The 24,186-nt window shown below is 34.7% G+C and overlaps 1 protein-coding gene across 1 annotated transcript; it reads left to right on the top strand.

Annotated features, from left to right (window-relative positions):
* The first annotated feature begins 1,145 nt into the window (after positions 1–1,145).
* On the top strand, positions 1,146–18,548 carry LOC18422628 (phenylcoumaran benzylic ether reductase IRL1). Its single transcript, XM_020667484.2, has 7 exons — positions 1,146–1,487; positions 1,857–1,920; positions 2,072–2,152; positions 12,732–12,924; positions 16,118–16,426; positions 17,470–17,673; positions 18,187–18,548. The coding sequence occupies exons 1-7, from the start codon at positions 1,285–1,287 to the stop codon at positions 18,546–18,548; spliced, it is 1,416 nt and encodes a 471-aa protein (XP_020523143.2). The 5' UTR covers positions 1,146–1,284.
* Positions 18,549–24,186: the final 5,638 nt, after the last annotated feature.

Raw genomic sequence — 24,186 nt, 5'->3', positions numbered from 1 at the left:
TTGTATTTTTTTACTTATATGCTTTGCATCTATAAAATTGGTATTTGTAACGTAGAACAAGGGATAATTTTGTAATTTTACACTTAAATGCTTTGCATCTATAAAATGAGAGAAATATCCTTAGCTGTTTCGCTTTACTAATACAAAACAATGTGTTTCTTATTTGTAATGCTGAACAACTAAGTGTTGATTTGGTTACATTTTATTCTATAAATCTTAAGAGTTATGTATATGCAAGGTTTTTGAAGGATAATAATTTTGATTAGGTTAACATTTTTATCTCAGTGGTATTTTGATTAGGTTAACATTTTGATTAAATTAATACTCGACAGGCCCAGTACTCGTCGTTCTTTTGGTGGGTGCATGGAGTCTCTAGTAAATATGTCATTCCCCTTATCATACTTTGTCTCAATTAGTGCATTGATATTCTTTTTTAAAAATAGGGAAATCGTCATAAATACTTTAATTTTTGTGTATTTTGAAAAGAAAACTCTCAGCTTTCATCAATTTTGTCTATGCAATTTTTCTTCAATTTTAGTATTTTTTTTTACCAGAATAACCTTCACAATGGTCGTATTATCATAATGACTACTGCATTATGATACTTTAATTACCGTAATGATTAGACTAAGCATTATGGTACTTTAAAGATTTTAATGTTCATTGGGTTTCTTCTCCCCCATTTGCCACATATGAATATTATGGTTTTTAAAGTATCGTAATGTTTAGCCTGATCACTACGGTATTTAGAGTATCATAATTCTTTGTCAGTTTATTACGGTATTTAAAGTATAGTAATACTTAGACTATCATAAAAGCTATTTTGATAAAAAAAAAAAAGCAAAAATTGAAAAAAAAAGAAAAAGAAAAAAAATGTGTATGACGTTTATGAAACTTGAGGTTTTGCTCTCTTATTGTTTCCCTTAAAAACATCAGATACACATAAAATTAGGCTATTCCATCGTTTATTCGTGTACAACATCCGTCAAGAAAGTTTGTAGGTCAACTCCAAGTAAGTGAACAGAACCAAGTAGCTCCACAGGTTTATAATTTACTTATAAAGAAACAAGCACATGTCATTCACGTGCAGACCAAGGGAATATTATGTTAAATTTCCCTTCCCAGAAAATTTAGGTTTTCTATGCTGCTCATAGATGGATTGGGTTCTTAAATGGTGGCAAAAATCCACTTTTAATTACTCCATTGAAAAGACTTTTATCACTCTCGGAGTTGCAGAGAAATTTTAGGGTTCTCTTCCCGGGCTGTAAAATTTCGGGCATTCCGATGGACAACAGCCGGATTCTTGTAGTCGGAGCAACTGGTAGATTAGGGCAGCATCTGGTTAAAGCCAGCATTGCGTCAGGTCATCCCACATTTGCCCTACTTCGTGAATCTTCGCTTTCAATCCCTGTAAAATCCGCCTTAGTTCAAACCTTTGTGTCAGCTGGTGTGAAGGTCTTCTATGTAAGAGTATCTTTATTTATTTCGTGAGAATTACCATTCATTTTTTATCTGGACTTTTCTTTTTTGTCACCATTCTTGTTTCTTTATTTTTGTAACGAGTTTCTAGACCTTAAATTTCAGGGGTTGAGAACTTGAAAATTGGGATTATGGACTAGAATTTTGGCTTTCTCTCTCTCTCTGCTTGTACTTGGTTAATGCTGCTTTTTTGATAAAAAATTCAGCTGGCAAATGAAAAGATTTGCTTGATGCGGAGTATTTAAGTCCACTAAAAACGGTTGAAATTTGAAATATTACTGGGAAGATGCCTTGACTTCAAGCCAATTATTGGGACTTTAGGTTCAAATCTGTGTTAATTTAGTTATTTCTTATTTTATTTTATTTTGTTCTTAAAGTTTTGCATCTCTGATCAACAAATTGGGAATCAAAGCTCTTCAATCCAATTGGGAAAATAAGTTGGTACATATTTGGTCTTATTTTAGCCACGTAGAACTTGTTTAAAAGCCATTATAGGAGTTTCCACCGTTTTAACCCATTGTTAGTTTTTTCTTGTGCATGGTAAAAAAAGGGCCAGCAGAGTTTTGGTCCCCTTTCAACTTTTTTGTTTCAGTATCAGTACTCTGGCAAGTACTATACGGACTCGTCTGAATACTGTACAGGCGCCTGCACACCGACCATGTACCTCGACAGGGTGCTGTGGCCGAGTTAACTCAGTGAGTCTTCATACAGTGGTGTGTGTCTTTTAACTTTGTACTATAGGTGATATAGTCAGCACTCAGAAGATGGATCTTCTAACGTGTAATCTGGATACACCTACTGAGCAATGCCATAAAATTCAATATTTAATCCGAAAGACCACATTTTTCTTCTTGCTCTTCTCCTTTTCTATTTCTCGGGAGATTGAGAGACTTCTAGCGAAATCTTGAAGTAGGGTTTGTTTTACAGTATCTCCCTTATGATTCTCTCATCTTTTCGTGGGGTTTTCTTGAGACTCATCCTCCTCAAGACTTGCGTGATCATTAGATGGTGGCCTTATCTTTGGCTATAACAAGGGTAATTTGTGGGGTTACGTCGTTTTTGGAAATTAAGCCTTGTTAAAGTTAAAATCAGGGACTGAAATGTGAAGCAAGTTGTGGAGATGAACAATTGTTCCCCCAATCTTGGAGATTTTACAGTATGGAATTAATTTGTCAGAGGAAATGCTCTTTTCCTTTCCTTTTGGTATGTGTCTGACCATAGTTGCAGGAAACTTTGGGGGTAAGGCCATGGTCCCAACTTGGGAACTCGATCCTGGAGACCCTCTAAGGGATCTTAGAGGGAGCTAGATTTAGAGAAATAGGGATCACTCCCTATAAAATGGGATCTCCCTTAAAGGGAGCTAGATTTAGAGAAATAGGGATCACTCCCTATAAAATGGGATCTCAGTCTACATACTTGTAGGATTCCCCCAAGGAGAGGAGTTATACTATTAATTGAACTACTACTTTTATTCTTGTTATTATAGACATATTTCTTAAGAATATGTTAAACTATGGTACATATCACATCGTGGTATACTAGATTTATGGTATTAAAAAACTACAATTTCATACCGTAGTAAGCCAATTTATGGTATTATCAAACTGTATTATTGTAGAACATTGGAGTATCATAATTATGGCATTGGTAATAAGCTGAGGTGTGTGATAATGGATCGAGCAAGCATTGGCTCAATTGTAACTTTATCATATACTAATTGATCTCATTTTATGTATAGTGAAGCTTAGATCCCTCTAAGCAGTGCTTCAAAAAGCAGACCGCCCAATGCTTGGGCAGCTGCCTAGGCGGTCTAGAAGGTATGGGTGTATCGCCCAGGCCTAGGCGCCACAAAAAGGCAAAAATCCTTCGACACCACCCTAGGCACCTAGGGAACCCACCTAGACGGGCACCCAGGGCCTGCGCCCCGCCCAGAGGCAAAAAAGCCACTTGGTAGGGGTGTTTTGTATCATTTTTTTTTAAACTAAGGGGCCAAAATTGTGGGCTTTAGGTTCTTTTGAAACCTAAAACCCATTAGAGCCCATTTTAGAGAGAGAAAAACCTAAAAAAACTAGTTCTTTGTGATTTCTTTAGGATCAAAGGGTTTCTCACAGTTATGAGAAATTGATCAAAACATCACCCATTGATATTATATTTAATTTTGGATGTTTTATAAATCTATTTGAGGGTTTTTTAGAAGATTTTGAGTCCTTAGAAACATCTTAGAGGTGGAAGTTTGAAGATTAAGCAATCAAAGTAAGATTTTTTATTATTTGTATATGTTGTATTATTTTGAGATGTCTTCTTTGCGATCTAATAGAAGTGGAGATCCTGTTTGGAAATATGACTACAACCCAATCCTTCGGATAAAAATTGCATAAGATGCAAGTTTTGTGAAAAAGATAAAAAAAGGAGCATAAACCGATTCAATAAACTTCTTGTCGATATCAGGGAGGATGTTGTCTTATGTAAAAAAAACTCCTGATGTTGTTAAAAAGGAAATAAACAATATTTTGAGTCTTGTAAAATTAAAAAAAGATGAGAGACATGCCTCCATAGCAGAGATTAGGTTTGGGGTTTGGGTCAGTCATGATGATGATGACAGTGATGGGGACGGGGAGGGATTTCAAGAGGTAGAGCAATCAATTACTAGGGGGAAGGGAAAGGGAGTTATAATTGCTGCTTGGAGTTCGGTGCCTAAGAAGCCTCGGGTTAGAGGCCCTATGTATTGTTTTTTTTCCCGGCCTGATATTGAGGTTGCAGGAGAGAAAACAAAGAAGCAAATCACCATTGAAATGAGAATGAAGAAGGAAGAGAGAGATAGAGACACCCCAAGAATTTAAAATACGGATATTCCTGAGATGTGACAGTCAAAACAAAGCAATTTTAGATATCTACCATGCATTGAATCAAAATCAAAACCCCCTGTTTTTTTTTCTTCAAATCTATATAAACTCTGTTCATAACTAATATTAACATAAAGGTCTAAACATATATACATCTCTTGACATGACAAATTTACAATGGCGAATTCTTACAAAGTAACAAAAGAAAGTTTAAGCACAACTACAATATCTTCCAAAGTCGATCCTGACGATAACTCAATATGAAACAACAGCTATCCTGAAAAAAAATGTTGACCATAGTTTGATGAGTTTGGCTACTCAGTAAGTAATCATCATAATTCTAAAAATAATTATGGTTGAAAGATATCAATATTTTCAAAAAGGAGATCTAGTAACAGAAATGCATCAACAGTTTCACTTTAAAAAATACATAAATAAGTATAATCCGAATAATTGAAATGCATATAACATTTTAACGGTAGTGCATAATTCAAATGATTTCACAAAATACCCTACTGCCGTCCCAAGTAGGTCACCTGTAAACCCTATCAACGTCCTGATGGGTCCCCTTAATCCCTACAGATCCACTTATACCTCACCCACGTACCGGATGAGTCCACTTAACCTCTACCGGCATAGCAGATAGGTCCACTTATACCGCACCGGCGAACTGGATGAGTCGACTTGCATACTTAAAGTATTTCTAAATCTCTTTAAACATTCGAAAGCAGCAATATCATGTACTCAACATATCACTGAAATTATTAATATGAATTTCACTGAAACCATTAATAACAGTCACTTTCAATAACATTTCAAAAATAACCAGTCAAATATTTTGGGCTCAAATTCAGAAAGGTAGCAGTTCGTAAAGAAATTCTAGCATAATTTCCAATCTAGTATGTATAGAAAAACTCTTTTAGAAATCCAAGAATACGGCATTATCACAATTTATAGGATGTCAATTCGCAAATAAACATTTCACAGACAATGCTATAATCAAATGCAAAAATATCAGTTTTAAAATAATAAGGCAGTCATTTACACATAAAAATTATAAAATAAAGATAAAGATCCTGGACGGAAATATCACTATTTATTAAAACAGACTATTTTTTAGGAAGATGATGTCACTTATAGTTGCTCATCAGATTTGATTCATCGGAACAATATATACGTCTGGACCTTCAAAATGGACTGAGAGATTCAAGGTTTAGAGTCCCTAAGTTTTACTTTGTATGGTTACTGCTCTCGCCTTTTTATTTTCTTCAGAGGAACTAACCCTTGTCGGATGGTCAAGCGCCTTGAAATTGTCGACTACATGGTAGAAGTAAAAATTATATACGCGAAGGAAGACCTCATATTACTAGGCTGTTAAAAAGGGATGGTCGGAGAAGAACTACTCCAAGAGAAACATCAAAGCGTGCTTTTCTGTTACCCTCAGAACGCATACGTATATAAGGGATATAAGGGATAACTATTTTTTTTTTTTTTTTATAACACCTCATCAAAAGAGGTGTCAATGGAGAATGGTATGGGGCACATATTAAGGCACGTAAAAGGTTAAACTTATCCTTTCGAAAAGTTAAGAAAGGAAAAGATGGTCCACCCAAATAGAAATGGTGTGTTCGCATATTTAATAATATTTTGGCTTTTGAAGTATTTTAAGAAAGGCTAAAAGAATGGTCTCTGTGGTGTATTATTATTACAAAGAACTTTTACTCAAAATTATTTCTGGATATATATATTTAATATATTATTATTATTATTATTATTATTATTATTATTATTATTATTATTATTATTATTATAATTATTATTACTATTATTATTATTATTATTACTATTACATTATTACTATTATTATTATTATTATTATTATTATTATTATTATTATTATTATTATTATTATTATTAGTATTATTGATATTATTATTATTATTATTGATTGATATTATTTTTATTTTTATTTATTTATTTTTTTACGAATTATTACATTCTTCCCCCCTTAAAGAAATTTAGTCATCTAAATTTGTATACTTGATAGCTGAAAAAGAATGGGGTACTTTTCTCTGATTTCGTCTTCTCGTTCCCAAGTAGACTCCTGTCTTGAATGGTATTACCATAATATACGGACCAAAGGAATCTCTTTGTTGGGCAACAGTTGTACCCTCCTATCTAGTATCAAAATTGGTTGCTCAATGAAGGATAGGTCCTTCATGATTGGTGAAGGTTCATATTTTAAGATATGGGATGGGCCGGGCTGATATTTTCGTAGTGATGATACATGGAAGACATTATGGACGTTTGCCAATTCGGATGGTAAGACAAGTCTATAAGCGACACCTCCGATTCTTTTCACGATTTCAAATGGCCCGATGTAGCGTGGGCTCAGCTTTCCTTTGTTGTCGAATCTCATAATGCCTTTTATTGGTGAAATCTTTAGGAAAACTCGATCACCTTCCTCAAATTCAAGATCTCTCCGTCGATTATCGGCATAACTCTTTTACCTACTCTGAGCTGTCCTGAGCTTTTCTCGAATTAATACTATCTTATCTATGGTTACCTGGATAATTTTTTACCCCAAAAGCTTTCTTTCACCAACCTCGTCCCAGTAGATGGGTGACCTGCATTTCCTTCCATACAGGGCTTCATATGGTGCCATCTGAATACTGGCTTGGAAGCTATTATTATAAGCAAACTCAATCAAGGGTAAATGGTCATCCCAGCTTCCTGTAAAGTCAATGACACAGGCCCTCAGCATATCTTCCAAGGTTTGGATGGTCCTCTCCGATTGTCCATCAGTTTGGGGGTGAAAGGTAGTGCTAAAGGTGAGTCTCGTCCCCATGGCTGACTGTAGCCTAGCCTAAAATTTAGAAGTAAACCGAGTATCCCTGTCCGATACAATACTGATCGGAACTCCATGCAACCGCACTATTTCCTTAATGTACAATTGGGCCAGTCGATCCAAAGTGTAAGTCGTGCGAATCGACAGAAAGTGAGCAGCTTTGGTCCGCCGGTCCACAATGACCCAAATGCTATCATGTCTTGAATTTGTTCTAGGCAAGCCAGAGACAAAATCCATAGAGATGTGCTCCCACTTCCACTCTGGCACGGGTAAAGGCTGCAACAACCCAGCAGACCTTTGATGCTTAGCTTTTACTTGTTAGCATGTTAGGCACTTAGACACAAATAGTGCTACCTCTTTTTTTATATTATTCCACCAAAAGGTTTTCTTCAGGTCCTGATACATTTTAATACTTTCGGGATGTATCGTATAACGAGAGTGATGTTCTTCTTCCAAGATAACTTTCTTCACACTCTCATCATTCGGGACACAAACCCGACCTTTGAATCTTAGTAAATCCTCACTACATATAGAGAATTCGTCTCTTTTTCCCAGCTTCACCTCTTCTACAATTGTTATAAGCTGAGGGTTTTTCTTTTGTGCCGATCGAATCTGTTAAATGAATTCGGGTTCTGCCTTAATGTTGGCAATCATACTTACCACACTATTAATGGACGGAGCCGGATGCCAATCCACTATTTCTTCTAACAATCTCATTTCTTGGACCATTAGATGAGCTAAGACTCCCGTAGATTTCTACTTAGAGCGTCAGCCACAACGTTAGCTTTTCCTGAATGATAATGGATTGTACAATCATAATCTTTTAAGAAGTCCATCCATCTTATCTGCCGCATATTTAAATCCTTCTGAGAGAAGAGGTATTTCAAGCTCTTATGATCTGTGTATATTTCGAACTGCTCATCATATAGATAATGCCTCCACATTTTCAAAGCGAATACTATTGCAGCCAGCTCCAAGTCATGAATTGGATATTTTTTCTCATATTCTTTCAACTGTCTGGATGCATATGCCACTACCTTCCCATATTGCATTAATACACAGCCCAAGCCTTTATGTGAAGGATCACTATAAATCACAAATCCCCCACTCTCCTCAAGAATAGTTAAAATAGGTGCTGAAGTTAATCGAACTTTTATTTCTTGAAAACCTCCTCACATTCACTTGTCCACTCAAATTTGACATTTTTCTGTGTCAATCGAGTCAATGGGGTTGCGATTCGAAAAAATTTTTCTACAAATTTTCTGTAATATCCTGCCAATCCTAAAAGCTTCGAACTTCAGTCACATTACTTGGTTGTTTCCTATTAACAACGGCTTCAACCTTTAAAGGATCAACTGATAGACCTTCTTTTGATATGATATGTCCTAAAAATGTCACTTGTTCAAGCCAAAATTCACATTTACTAAGTTTGGCATACAACTTCGTTTCTCTTAATATTTGCAATACCATTCTTACATGCTGCTCATGTTCCTTCTGATTCTTGGAATAAATTAAAATATCCTTGATGAATACCACATTAAATTTATCCAAAAAGGGCTTAAAGACTCGATTCATCAAATCCATAAATGCAGCCAGTGCATTGGTTAATCCAAAAGCCATGACTAAAAATTCATAATGGCCATACCTTGTTCTGAAAGCTGTCTTGGGAACATCTTCACTTTTGATCTTAAGCTGATGATATCTAGATTTAAGATCAATTTTATAAAACACTTGTGATCCTTGTAATTGATCAAATAAATCATCAATTCTAAGTAATGGATACTTATTTTTCACTGTCACTTGGTTCAACCGTCTATAATCGATACACAATCTCATGGTCCCATCTTTCTTTTTAACAAACAATATCGGAGCACCCCAACGTGACACACTGGGCCTGATAAAACCTTTATCTAATAATTCTTCCAATTGTTGTTTAAGTTCCTTAAGTTCTGCAGGTGCCATTCTGTAAGGTGCCTTAGAAATTGGGGCTATCCCTGGCAATAATTCAATAGAAAATTCAATTTCCTTGTCAGGTGGTAATCCTGGCAATTCTTTAGGGAAAAGGTCGGGAAATTCTCGGATAATCAGAGTAGTATCCAAATTTATCTCTTCTTTCCTATCTTCTTTGATATAAGCAAGAAAGCCTTGACACCCTTTTCGAAAGAGGCGATTAGCTCGAATACAAGAGATTAAATATGATGGGGAGTCTTCTTTGATACCATTGAAGTAAAATACTGGTTGATTCGGAATACCAAAGGTAACCATTTTCTTGTAACAATCAATACTTGCATGGTATGCAGAATGCCAATCCATGCCTAAGATTACATCAAAATCTTGAATTTCTAAAAGTATTAAATCAATCAACAGTTCCTTTTCTTCTATCTTTATTACACAGGATTTGTACACTATATTGGTGTCAATTGAATTTCCCATCGGTGTGGCTACCTCTAAAATGTATTCTTAAACCTATTGCTCTGATACCATAAATGTCACACCCCAATGATTTAAAATACTGATATTCCTGAGATGTAACAGTCAAAACAAAGCAATTTTAGATATCTACCATGCATTGAATCAAAATCAACCCCTTTTGTTTTTTTTTCCCTTCAAATCTATATAAACTCTTTTCATAACTAATATTAACATAAAGGTCTAAACATATATACATCTCTTGACAGGACAAATTTAAAATGGCGAATTCTTACAAAGTAACAAAAGAAAGTTTGAGCACAACTACAATATCTTCCAAAGTTGATCCTGACGAGCACTGAATATGAAATCACAGTTATCCTGAAAAAAAATATTTACCATAGTTTGATGAGTTTGGTTACTTAGTAAGTGATAATCATAATCCTAAAAATAATCATGGTTGAAAGATGTCAATATTTTCAAAAAGGAGATCTATTAACAAAAATGCATCAACAGTTTCACTTTAAAAAATGCATAATTAAGTATAATCCGAATAATTGAAATGCATATAACATTTTAACGGCAATGCATAATTGAAAGGATTTCAGAAAATACCCTACTACCGGCCCAAGTAGGTCACCTATATATCCTATCAGCGCCTTGATGGGTCCACTTAATCCCTAGTGGCGTCCCAGATAGGTCCACTTGATCCCTGCAGGTCCATTTATACGTCACCGGCGTATCGGATAAGTCCACTTAATCCCTACTGACGTACCGGATAGGTCCACTTATACCTCACCGGTGAACCAGATGAGTCCACTTGCATACTTAAAGTATTTCTAAATCTCTTTAAACATTCGAAAGCAGCAATATCATGTATTCAACATATCACTGAAATTATTAATATGATTTTTATTAAAACCATTAATAACAGTCACTTTCAATAACATTTCAAAATAACCAGTCAAATATTTTGGGCTCAAATTCAGAAAGGTAGCAGTTCGTAAAGACATTCTAGCATAATTTCCAATCTAGTATGTATAGAAAAACTCTTATAGAAATCCAAGAATACAGAATTATCACAATTTATAGGATGTCAATTCGCAAATAAACATTTCATAGACAATGCTATAATCAAATGCAAAAATATCAGTTGTCAAATAATAAGGCAGTCATTTGCACACATAAAACTTATAAAATAAAGATCCTGGATGGAAATATCACTCTTTATTAAAACAAACTATTTTATAGGAAGATGATGTCACTTACAGTTGCTCATCAGATTTGATTCATCGAAACCATATATAAGTCTGGACCTTCAAAATGGACTAAGAGATTCAAGGTTTAGAGTCCCTAAGCTTTATTTTGTACTGTTACTGCTCTCGCCTTTTTTTTTTCTTCGGAGGAACTAACCCTTGTCAGATAGTCAAGCCCCTTGAAATTGCTCACTACATGGCAAAAGTAAAAATTATATAAGCGAAGGAAGACCTCATTACTAGGCTGTTAAAAAGGGATGGTCGGAGAAGAACTACTCCAAGAGAAACTTCAAAGCGTGCTTTCTTGTTACCCTCAAAACTCATACGTATATAAGGGATATAAGGGAGAACTTTTTTTTTTTTTTTATAACACCTCATCAAAAGAGGTGTCAATGGAGATTGGCATGGGGCACATATTAAGGCACATAAAAGGTTAAACTTATCCTTTCGAGAAGTTAAGGAAGGAAATGATGGTGAACCCAAGGTCCACCCAAATAGAAATGGTGTGTTGCATATTTAATTATATTTTGGGTTTTGAAGTATTTTAATAAAAGCTAAAAGAATGGTCTCTATGGTGTATTATTATCAAAAAGAACTTTTACTCAAAATTATTTTTGGATATATATATTTAATAAATTATTATTATTATTATTATTATTATTATTAGTATTATTATTATTATTATTATTATTATTATTACTATTATTATTATTACTATTATTATTATTACTATTATTATTATTACTATTATTATTATTATTATTATTATTATTATTATTATTATTATTATTATTATTATTATTATTATTATTATTATTATTATTATTATAGTATTATTATTATTACTGATTGATATTATTTTTATTTATTTACGTATTTTTATTTTTTTACGGATTATTACAGCATTCCTTTCAATACTGCTTGTCTAAGTAGCTTCTACGTTTTGGTAGAGGCAATTGGCCAATTTGGACGTGGGATGAAAGCCCCAACCTCATGGTTGATAGTGACAAGGCATCTATGGGCTACATAGATGAGGCTATGGAGAAATGCAAGAGAGAGAGAGTCCAAAATTAGATGATGATGAGAACCGCTATAAGTCTATTTGGGAGATTATTGATGAGGAGTGGGATATGCAGCTGCATAGGCCATTGCATGCAGTTGGTTATTATTTGAACCCATTTTTTTTTTTTATGTTGATAAGAATATACACAAATGACACAATTATGACTGGATTTAATAAGTGTGTAGATGTGCTAGTCCCTGATCCAAATATCCAGGATATTATATGTGCTGATGAGCTGATAAATTACAAGTACGCATTAAAGTCTTTTGGGAGTCCAATGACGATGAGACAAGGACCAAAATTGATCCAGGTAATACAATTATTAAGTTCATCAAGTTCAATTGTTCAAGTAATCAAGTTTCATTTCTATAATTCTATTATTTATTTATGATTTTATTTTATATCTTTGCCGCCAATTCATTGGTGTAGTGCTCCAAATTTACAAAGGTTGGCCATTCGAATCTTAAATCTAACCACTATTTCGTTCAGTTGTGAGCAGAATTGGAGTACTTTTGAGCAGGTAAGGGTAATTTGTATTAGTAATTTAGTACTTTAGTAGTTATTAGTTTTGACTGTTTTGTAGTATTATTATTATATATTTAATAATTTTAATAATTTATATTAATTAGTTTTATTTGATTTTGTTAGATTCATACAAAGAAAAAGAACACACTTGAATAAAAGTGGCTTAATGACATAATTTATATCAAGTATAATCGAGTCTTGAAGGATAGGTTTGCTATTAGAGATAAGAGAGACTCCCTCGGATCAAAAAATATGGACAATGCTATCGAGTGGTTGGTTGATGATGATCAGGTCAATGGGTATGAAAGATTGATAGAGGACATGGTCATGGATGTTTCAAAGACACAGCCGACCCTCTTAAGGCCACTAGATCTTCTGTACAGAGGATGAGGGTGGAGGACCACGAGGAAGCAAAGGCAGATTTAGAAAAGGCAGAGGAGGACGACCATTATATCGAGGAGGGAGATGATGATAGCAACGACTCCACTGCATGTGATGCAAGTACAGCTGACACTGCTTTTTTTGATGATGAATGATGAATGATCTTTAAACTTTGAACATTGATTGAAGATTCTTTTGAGTCTTCAAGTATTTCTTTCATTTTTGTTTTCCTCCTTTTGGTATAGTATTGTGGATAGTGTATATGTGGTTCCATTGGTTTGGTACTTGGTAACTTTGGTTTGGTAATTTGATTGGTAAATTTTAGGTTCTAACTATCTGTGAAATGTGGAATGTGGACTGTGGACTGTGGACTATCAATCAGACTATGAATAATTCATAATTGAATATTGATTATGGTTATGTTTATGGAGTGTGTGCTCCTATGTGTTGTGTAGTATACTTTTGAATTTTGATGTGCCCTAAATCCCTAATTCTTATATTTTATACAATATGCAGTTATATTTATATTGTTAGAGACTATAGAGACCTTTTTTTTCTATTGGGTTGTCGAGGTTTTGGGCGCCCGCCTAACACTTTTTGAAACGATGCCTGCCTGCCTCCAAGTCAGAACCTCGATCTCAGTGACATGGGATCACGCTCATAGGTATCCTGGGATCTAGCTCCTTAACTTGTTAATGCATGGACGTCGATCCTAACCCCAGGGAGCTTCCACCCTATGGTTGTTCGGCACTCCCTACCTAGACTTGCTTCCGCCTCCAACAACTACGAGTTAGATGAATTGTTTGGTTTTGGGTAGAAGAGTCGGATGGCGAAGCAAGAGGAACTAAAGAAACTCTAGGGGATTTTTGGTTGAAGAAACATGTTATGGAAACCTTTGGCCAGCCACATGCCAATCCCAAGCCTGGGTAAAGGAGGGTTGTATTAGGTAGGCAACTAGCGTAAATCTTTGCCACATCTTTTTATGAATCCTGAACCTATGTTACATGCTCATACTAGCGTGTTCCTTGTAAGTGACTCGATGTACCAACACCTGGGTTCAGTGGGAAATGAGCAAGGGGTAGCTAGGGTGTTCTCTAGAAGCAACACACCGCAACGTTGCTCGGTTGCGGTAATAAGTAGGCAAGGGTTGCGTCATTCTATATGAGCACAAGTAAAGAAGCTAGTCCAAGAGAGTCACATGGAATGTAGGGACACAAGTTAGAGTATGGAGTTAATGGATACAATGAGACAAAGGATGGCTAACATAGTTTACCTATAGGAAACTAAGTAGAAAGGTGAAAAAACTAAGGAAAATGATGAATATAAACTTGGGAATATAACAAAGAGCAATAAAAGAAATGGTATGGGCATAATTATAGATACATATTTAAATGATAAAGTAGTATATGTCATGAGAGTAGGTGATATGCTCCTATTAATTAAACTTGTGTTGGGGGAGGAGATAATTGATGTAATTAGTGCTTATGTGCCACGGGTAGGACTAGAGAATAGAATCAAGACAATTCTTGGAGGATATGGATAGACTAATTCAAGAAATACCAAGTGGAGGAAGGATTTTTTTTGGAGGGGACTTAAATGGTCACGTAAGAAAAGATAGTAGAGCATATGAAAGGTACATAGGGGAATATACTTTTAAGGAAAGAAATGAGATGGGTGAGGCTATTTTGAATTTTGCTATGGTTTACGACCTAGCAATAACAAGCACCTACTACAAAACGAGATGAATATTTAATAACTTATAAAAGTGGATCAAATAAAAGCCATATAGATTTCTTTCTAGTTAAGAAAGTAGATCGTCCATCAGATAGAGACTATAAGGTTATCCCAGTGGAGAGTTTGACCACGCAACATAGGCTCGTAGTTTTGGATGCCTGCATAAATATATGAAAGACGAGGTACGGTGGTGTATGTTGTTCGCGGATGCATAGTTTCGATAGATGACACTAGAGACCACGTTAACATGAAGTTAGAAATTTAGGGGCTTATTTTAGAAGGATTTAAAATTAGCCAAACTAAGATAAAGTATATGGAATGCAAGTTTAGTATTAATAATAGTAGAAATGAGGAAGTAGTTTGATAGCCAAGAAATATCTTGGGTCGATAATCCAGGAGATTGTAGAGATTGAGGAAGATGTGGGCGAAGTGGAGATGTGCATCTGGAGTTTTATGTGATTGCCACATACTAATGAAACTAAAAGGGAAAATCTCTTAGACAGCTGCAAGACCAGTCAGGTTTTATGAGACGAAAAATTGGACAGTCAAGAAACAACATTACCTATAGGATGAGTGCAGCTGAGATGAGGATGTTGAGGTGCATGAGTGGTAAGACAAGAAGGGATAGATTTCAGAATGAATACATTCAAAGAAACTTAGGTGTGACTTCAATGGGCGATAAGATAAGGGAAAATAGAGTTAGGTGGTCGGCCCTGTACAATATAGGCTTAATACAGTGCCAGTTAGGAGGTATGATTTGGTTCAAGTGGAAGGCTCTGAAAGGGCAAGAGGAAGGCCTAAAAGGGCATAGATGGATGTAATGATAAGAGATATGGTTACTGATGGTCTTACTGAGGGTATGACCCTTGATAAAGCAAAATAGTAGAATAAGATACATGTAGCCGAACCAAAATAGTTGGAATAAAGCTCGGATGATGATATTATGGATTATTGATTTTTTATTTCAAAATGTGTAATATAAGTGAGGAAGATAAGCCAGACCTGGTACAGCTTCATGTGCATTGATTTTTCTGTAGCTTACTACAATTATTGTCTCTTTGTAAGAAGGTTCTTGGGTAGTTAAATTGGCCATCTTATGGGATGCACTTGTTACATTCTAGCTATGTATTTTAGGATTTTCTGCTTTCTCCCCCCTTTTCATTTCATCTCTCTATTACTAATTCTTCTAAAGAAGTCTTCTTTGTCTTTTCACTCTCCCATCTCTTCCTCTTTCTCCCAATTTTCTAAAGAACTTATTGAGGTGTTAAGACAGAAAAAATCTGCCAAGGAGCACAAGTATTGTAGCCATAGCATAATCTCAAGAGGGGAAATTGGTAGCCAAGTCACTGGACAGTGGTTTCACCTTGTTACTTCTAAAACCATTTTGGATTTATTCTAGAGATTGCAGTTTATTTTATCATCACAAATCTCTTAATGCATATTAAGGATAAGGGAGTTTTAAGAAATCATTATTCTCTAGTGATTAGATTGGATTTTCTTAAAACCTCGTCCTAATTTGAAGAAGACAAGCATGTAAATAAATAAGAACAATAACCAAAAGAGTGAAATGCAAATTGAGAAATTTTATGCTTTAATCTGTTATCTTTCAAGAAGAAGATGGTTAGCCTAATACATTATTTGGTTGTGCAGAGATTCATCCCAGCGGAGTTTGGTGTAGATCCTGAGAAGGTTCACTTCCCAGATCCAGCTGGAAATTTCTATATAAGAAAAGCTCACAATCGACATGTGATAAAGAAGGAGGGCATTCCTCACACTTTTGTGTCGTGCAACTACTTTGCCGGATTTTTGCTTCCTCAACTGGCTCAACCTGATCTTAAAGCTCCACCTAGGGATAATATCATGATATTTGGAGATGGAAATAGAAAAGGTCTAACTTTAGTAGTTTTGCTTAAATAGTAATAGGTATAGTTTAATTGTTCTGGGGTATTTAACAGGGATTTTGATTCTAGAGAGATGAAATGGAGTAGAGACAGGCATGTCCTCTCTCTCTCTTTCTACATGCCCTCTCTACCGGCCCTCTCTTTCTACCCCCCCTCTCTCTCTACCTGCTCTCTCTTTCTACCCGGCCCCTCTCTATCTCTCTTTCTTCCCGCAGCAAGTATCCCAAACGCCTACATCACAAACACTCCTGCAATGAAAGCCCCTTGCGTCCTCTTGTTTGCATACTCTGACTTTGCTGACAGCAGGTACTCCCCAGTGCCAAAGCTAATCCAAAATCATAAGAAGCAGAGTGTTGCTATCACACTCTTTGGGGTGAACCAAAGGAGAGGCCACACCATTGATAGAGCCAAAGGACAGGTGCTGTTCTCCTAGTAGTAGACACAGGGGGAGAGAGAGAGAGAGAGAGAGAGGCCCATCTCTTACAATGCCGCCAGCCAAAATCTTTCTCTACTTGGGTCTCCTCCTCTTCTGCACCAACCCCACTCCCTCAAATTCAGCGGTTTGCAGCATAGATCTAGGTTCAGAATGGATGAAGATTGTAGTCATGAACGTAAAGCCTGGTCAATCCCCAATTTCAATAGCAGCTCTCATGCCCTTCCACTCTGGTCTGTTGATCACTTAGTGATAGAGAGATAGAGGGAGGGCAGGTAATGAGAGAGTGAGAGAGGGTGGGTAGAGAGAAAGAGGGGCTGGAGAGAGAGAGAGCAGGTAGAAAGAGTGAGAGAGGGCAGGTAGAGAGAGGGCAGGTAGAGAGTGAGAGAGAAGGGCATTTTAGTATCTATTTTTTGACTTTTTAATTGGGAGTAAATACAAAAAGAAAACAGTCTTTAATGTTTGGTCTAGGGTGTGATACTAAAAGTATTGAGAGGAAGGGGGAGGGATCTATAATTTTCTCTTAAATTACAATGGCAGATGTTAGTATTCTACATTTTCTCTTAAATTACAATGGCAGATGTTAGTATTCTACAGCTGTGTTTGTCAAAGAAGAAGATGTTGCAACCTTCACGATTAAGGCTGTGGATGATCCGAGGACATTAAACAAGGTTATGTACATGAGACCACCAGGTAACATGTACTCACTGAATGAGCTTGTTGAACTGTGGGAGAAGAAGGTCGGCAAGAGTCTTGAGAAGTTTTATATACCAGAAGAACAAGTCCTCCAAAGTATCCAAGGTACGGAGAAACTGAATTCTTTTTCACACAAAAAGCAACTCATCAATTGTGCATTTTTGTCATGGAGAATGAAATAATAAAAAAGTAACACATTCTCTAAATTTTGTAAAATTTTTGAAGCGCCCGTCCTCAAAGTATGTTGGCTCTGAAGCATGGGACTGGAACTCTTACATTAACCACAAAAAATATAAAAGAAGCCCAGTGGTTGACACCAAGCACAAAAGTGTGGGCAACTTCTTCTACGTCCCATGATTCAAGACAATTGCATATTTTATTTACATGTTCTTTGAACGTAATACCATCATTATCTGAAAAATAAATGGTGTGCATATTTTTTAAAGGTTAGTTTGGCCATTACCTTTCATGGCTCATCTGACGTATTTTACATTTATAGAAGTTAGATTTTCATCGTGGTAGTTGTACTGGAAATTGCATTGGCCTTTGAAAAGTGGTATATTATTTTACTTGGTTCAGTCTTAATGCTTGTGTAATATGATTCTAAAAACTGTTCAGCTGCAGAAAATCCATTTCCAAACAATCTATTCATGTTGTTTGTTTACTCGACATTCGTAAGAGGTGATCATACAAATTTTGAGATTATTCCTTCTGACGTGGAGTCTACCCAGCTTTATCCAGATGTAAAATACACCACAATTGATGAGTATCTTGATGGTCTACTCTATGTTTTTATTTTGAAATTATTCTCTTTCATATGTATTCATATGAATATAAAAACGGCTACTTTAATCAACTTTGTCACTATTATTCTTGGTTGCTTGGTTTTGTTGTGTTGTGTTTCTAAAAACATATGGGTACTGTTTAGTTTGCTTTCTGCGTTTAGAATATTGGATTATGTTAAGGGTAGAATTATCTGAATTCTATTTTAAAGCTGATGTGGGGCAACTATTCAGTTATTTTTCATGTACCCGCATGATTTATGCTTTATGTTTTGCAGTAGTATATGCAAGAACCCTATCCAAGGGAAAGAGGAATTGAGGTGAGGTTTTATTTTGTTTTCATAAAACCTAAGCTTTATAAAAACCTCGATATAGATATAGATATATATATATATATATATATATTTGCATAGAGCCTAGGCTCTAAACAATCAAATTGGAGCCTACTTTCAAATAGTGTCGAAAAATGTAGTTTCAATACTGGAAATCATTGTGGTAGCTTTAAAATATATTTTCATCTTTATTTATTTTAAAGCTCCAAAAATAATGTAGATCGATTAATGTATAAAAACTTAAAAATCTTGAAAACTGACAATCCAAAAATGCGTTACAAAATACACTATTTTCAAAACTTGAAATCCATTTTTTTCTATGTCCATGCATCTTAATGTCAAGATGATCAATTTAAAGATATTTGAGCATCAAAACAACCTCTTTTAGTAAAATTTTTGAAATAAGCTTTAATTTGATTGTTTAGAGCCTCAGCTCATATAAACTTTTATATATATATATATATATATATATAATGATTTTGTGAGATCCTGTTACACTTAATGGCATGGGATCCAATTTAGACCGTTGGATCAAAACCAAATCTCAACGTAGGATAAAGGTTTCACTGGCTAACTTAACAAACAAGTCAAAGGAAAACCCCCTGCACTCTCTTCTTAAAAATCCTGCCCTCTTTCTTTCTCTCTCTCGAAGAACTTTTGAACTCGTGGCATTCTTTTTTCTGTCTAAATCTAGGAATGGGGTGAGATCCCTCCAATCTGTCCTTCTCTATCGCAATCTTCTCTTTCTCCTCTCAAAAAATGAGACAAATACAGAAATATACCAATGACCCTGAATCGTCTCAATTACAGACCTTCCCTTAAATTTCTTTTGCATTGAATCATTAATCTTGACATTTACATCTCTTACGCTATTTTCTCTTTCTCCTTTTTCTCTTTCTAATCTCTTATCTTCCTCTCACTTTATTGGAAGCAAATGAACGTGACATCAAAAGAGCAAGTAGATCCATGTAACTGGAACGATGCCCCAATAAAAATATCTGTTATTCCATTAGTATTTTTGTATATACCAAGAATGAAAAGATCTCCATATAACAAGAATGAAAAGTTCTCTCTCACACACAATATAATCTTACCGGAAAAACAACAAGATCGTATATAAATGCCAATTCAAGAAATCTAAGTAACTACATGCATATACCAAGAATGGCACGTACAATTTGCACCACTGAAACAACCTGCCAAAACATCATGAATGCCACTCAGAAAAGCATCCAAATTTCCCGAAAATAAACAAACAACAATGGTAGCCCAACACAAAAAATTTCACATGCAAAAATAGAACTGCTCCAATGCGAAGAAAAAGTAATTAAAAATAAATGAACTGTAAGGAGCCTCTAAGGCCATCCTTTGACCATGCAAATTTATCATTTGAAAGCCATCAATTTTTTCTTCAACACACCCATTGACCTCTGTTGTGCAGTAGCCTCGAATAAACGATCTCGCATGTCCCCTTTTTTGTGCACCTCAATCAAGCTAGTGCTTTGGAACGTCTCATTAGCAAAGGACTCCAAATCCTTCAAATTATTGCCAATGCCCAAGATGGGATTCTTAACACTATCATAATCGTGTTAACAATTGAATCTGATATGCGTGTATATCTTTGATTTAGACAAGAGTTTTAGAGAGAAAAAAGAAACCCAATGAAAGTGCTAGGAGAGAGATATAGTGGAAAAGTGAGGGCCAGGGGTTTAAGAAGAGAGAGGTAGTGGGTTTACCTATGACTCGCTTGATAGGTTAGCCGGTGGAACCTCTATCTCACATAGAGATTCGGATTTGATGTAACTGTTCGTCCAGATTAGGGGTCCCATACCATTAAAAGCGGCATGGTCTCATAAGATCGTTAGAGAGAGAACGTTAAGATTAGCCCACTAGTTCATATGAACATATGAGTCAAACGGTCCAGATTGAATCTGGGCCGATCTGACGGTCACGATATCATTTTGTATTTAAATTTTAATTGTTTTTTTTACAAATCCAAATAACTTAAAATTTTAGACGTGTGTTCTTAAAAAATAAAAAAATCTAATAAAAATATCAAAAAAATAATTTACAAGAAATAAATTGAACAAAATATTTATGAAACGTTTCGGGCGTATTTTGGTTAATTTATGTTTTGTGAATTACTTTTTAAATATTTTTATTAGGTGCGTCTTGATGAGAAGAATAGACGCTTAAAATTTCAAGTTATTTGGATCCGTAAAAAATAAATAAATTAATAAATTAAAGATCGAAATGAGGTCGTGACCGTTAGATCGGTCTAGATTCAATCTGGGCCATTGGGTTCATACGTTCATATGAGCTAGTGGGCTAATCTCAGCATTTATATATATATGTGTGTGTGTGTGTGTGAGGCTGAGGCTTTAACTAATCAAAGTGAGGCGCACCTTCAAATCTTTTCAAAATATGTCGTTTTAGTATAAGAAATCTTTGTAATGGCATGAAAAATTATTTTTATATCTAATTGCAAAATTTAAAAAATTAAAAATAGTTTAGATCTAGCCGATCTATCAACACTTGAAAAATATTGAAAATTGACAGTCTATATGATACATTACAAAATGCATTATTTCCAAGACTGGATATCTACTTTTCCATTGAAATAAAGTAGGGCTTCGGTCATCTTGATTTGCTAAATAGTAGAATAAGAGCTCAAGGAAGTGGTGTAATACTTAGAAATCTACTGGAAACCTACCTTTTTTCAAAAATGGTGAACTTTATTTTAGTGAAAAATTTTGAACAGATTATTCCATGTTACTCCCAGATGGTCATCTAACCAAGATGCTCGAACGTGCTTCATCAAAGCTGGTGTTTTTTAGGCTCCCTTCCTCGACCTTTCTACCTTCCAACATGAACAGATTAAATTCTTCATCTGCTTTAAGTATATGCAGCGAAGGTTTTCCTTTCTGTATGGCAGCTAGAAGGAGCATAGCATCTCATGCGGGTTGGCTGAGGGAGGCGGACTTGTTATTCTCAGTCCATCCACAAAAGATTGTTTGGCACTAACGCATTTGGACTATATACATTAATTAGCACCCACCGAAAACCAATTTATGGTCCTTCAAAACCAAAAATCTCTCTCTTTCCAATAAATTTTCCATTAAGTTACTGGAACATGAAATATAGTTTTCGATTTTTGAAAAAATATCCAATTTTCACCTTTTTAACTATAAAAAATACTAGATTTTTGGTTTTTCAAAAACTAAAAATCTCTCTTTCCAGTAAATTTTCCTTATTAAAAAATGAAAGATAGTTTCCAGTTTTTGAAAAACCGAAAATATCCAAGTTTCGGTTTTTGAACAATCGAGAACATGACAATTTCAATTTTTCAAAAACAAAACATCTCTCTTTCCATTAAATTGCTGGAAAAAGAAAGATAGTTTTGGGTTTTTTAAAAATCAAAAGTATCTGATTTTTGGTTATTGAAAACCCAAACGCACGACTTTTTCGGTTTTGAAAAACCGAAACATTTGAACATATCGGTTTTTCAAAAATCAAAAAGGGTAGTTTTGTCTTTATTAAAATAAAGTTATGAAGTGGAAACAACGAGTATACATGTAATAACAAAAAAGTTACGGTAACTCCATAACAATGCTAAATATAATGAAAATATCAATGGTTTAAAAAACGGATCGGTGACCCGGATCGGGCTCCCAAAAAACCGATCCAAATCGACGAATCGGCGATCCGAATTGGGAATCAGGTGAATCGGTCAGAATAAAGCTTAAAAAAAATCCGAAAAAATTATTAAAATTCATTATAAATATTGTTTTTTAGGAATTCAATAAGAAATGAGGGTACTCCATTAAGAATTTTCATGTTTTTGAATGAATATGAGAATATTGATATGTTCTTTCCCTGCATGAACCGCCATTCAGCATTTAATTTACATCACACAAAAGGATAAATATAGAATTATCGTGGAATAAGTATATCAACATACATGGACTACAATAAAGCATAAAATTAGTAACATATGATCTAAAAATAAAATGATAGACGACGTTATCGTTCTTCTTGGTCACGCTGGTGCCATTGATTGAATTCGTTTAACAATTCATTGATTCGATCTAAAAACGAATCATCGATATTAGCAGGCGTCTGACTATTCTCAAATCCCTGAGTGTTAGTGTTTTGTTGTGTTCCCAATCTAAAATCCCCGAAGATTACCCATCCTTCATGCTCACCTACACTGTCGTGCTCATCCCTACACTGTTGCTGTTGGGACTCGATATGTGAATAATATGGCTGGGATAGGGTGGCCTCAGAATCATCATCTCTCTCATTTTCTCTTTGAATAATATGGATTAAAAAAAAATTAACAAATTTTCAAAAAAATCAATCATGGATTAAAAAAAAAAATCACAAATTTTCAAAAAATTCTATCATGGATTACAAAAAAAAATTCGATCATGGATTAAAAAAAAAAAATCACAAATTTTCAAAAAATTCTATCTTGGATTGCAAAAAAAAATTCGATCATGGATTAAAAAAAAAAATCACAAATTTTCAAAAAATTCAATCATGGATTACAAAAAATTCGATCATGGATTACATAAAATTCGATCATGGATTACATAAAATTCGATCATGGATTACATAAAATTCGATCATGGATTACAAAAAAAAACAAACAAAAAAAAACAAAAAATTCGATCGTGGATTACAAAAAAAGAAAAAAACAATTCGATCATGGATTACAAAAATTCAATCATGGATTACAAAAAACTCTATCATAGGTTACAAAAAAAACAAAAAACAAAAAATTCGATCATGGATTACAAAAAGAAAAACAAACATTTCGATCATGGATTATAAAAAAAAAAAACATTTCGATCATGGATTTCAAAACATTCGATCATGGATTACAAAAAATTCTATCATGGTTTACAAAAAAAAAAAAAACAAAAACAAAAAATTTGATCATGGATTACAAAAAATTCTATCATGGGTTACAAAAAAAAAAACATTCGATCATGGATTACAAAAAAATCGATCAAGTATTACAAAAAAATCTATCATGGATTAAACAAAAAAAAAAAAAAAACTCCGTATGGGACTCGCCGATTCCGTACAGTGAATCGGCGAGTCACTGTGCAAAATCGTCTGGTTCTCTCTAGAACAGGACGATTCCCGGTTTTTTCGTCGATCCGATCCGTCCATGTCGATTCCTGAGTCGAACCGGGTGAGTCCGGTTCGACTCGGCGTTTTTTAAACACTGGAAAATATACATTATTTTCTCTTTAAAGAATTTGGAAGTATCTTTTTTTTATTAAAATTCAAAATAAAATATAGCTTCAAAAAATATATTCAAAATACAATTTGAGGTATCCAATCACAAAGGATTGTTTGGCACTAACACATTTGGACCATATACATTAATAAGCCAGCCGAAAACCGATTTATGGTCTTTCAAAACCAAAAATCTCTCTTTTCAATAAATTTTTCAGTAAGTTATTGGAAAATGAAATATAGTTATCGATTTT

The sequence above is a fragment of the Amborella trichopoda genome, chromosome 3 (assembly GCF_054954075.1).
Source record: "Amborella trichopoda isolate Santa Cruz 75 chromosome 3, AtrichopodaSantaCruz75HAP2 v2.0, whole genome shotgun sequence".
Taxonomy (NCBI): Eukaryota; Viridiplantae; Streptophyta; class Magnoliopsida; order Amborellales; family Amborellaceae; genus Amborella; species Amborella trichopoda.
This window is presented reverse-complemented; position numbering and strand designations above follow the sequence as displayed.

Bases quoted from the DNA above. Each gene is read 5' to 3' on its own strand.
- LOC18422628 (XM_020667484.2), top strand. From the start codon at position 1,285: ATGGACAACAGCCGGATTCTTGTAGTCGGAGCAACTGGTAGATTAGGG. The intron at 12,925-16,117 runs GTACAGCTGACA...ATGCAAATTGAG, and splicing joins CTCCACTGCATGTGATGCAA to AAATTTTATGCTTTAATCTG. The intron at 16,427-17,469 runs GTCTAACTTTAG...AGTATTCTACAG, and splicing joins TGGAGATGGAAATAGAAAAG to CTGTGTTTGTCAAAGAAGAA.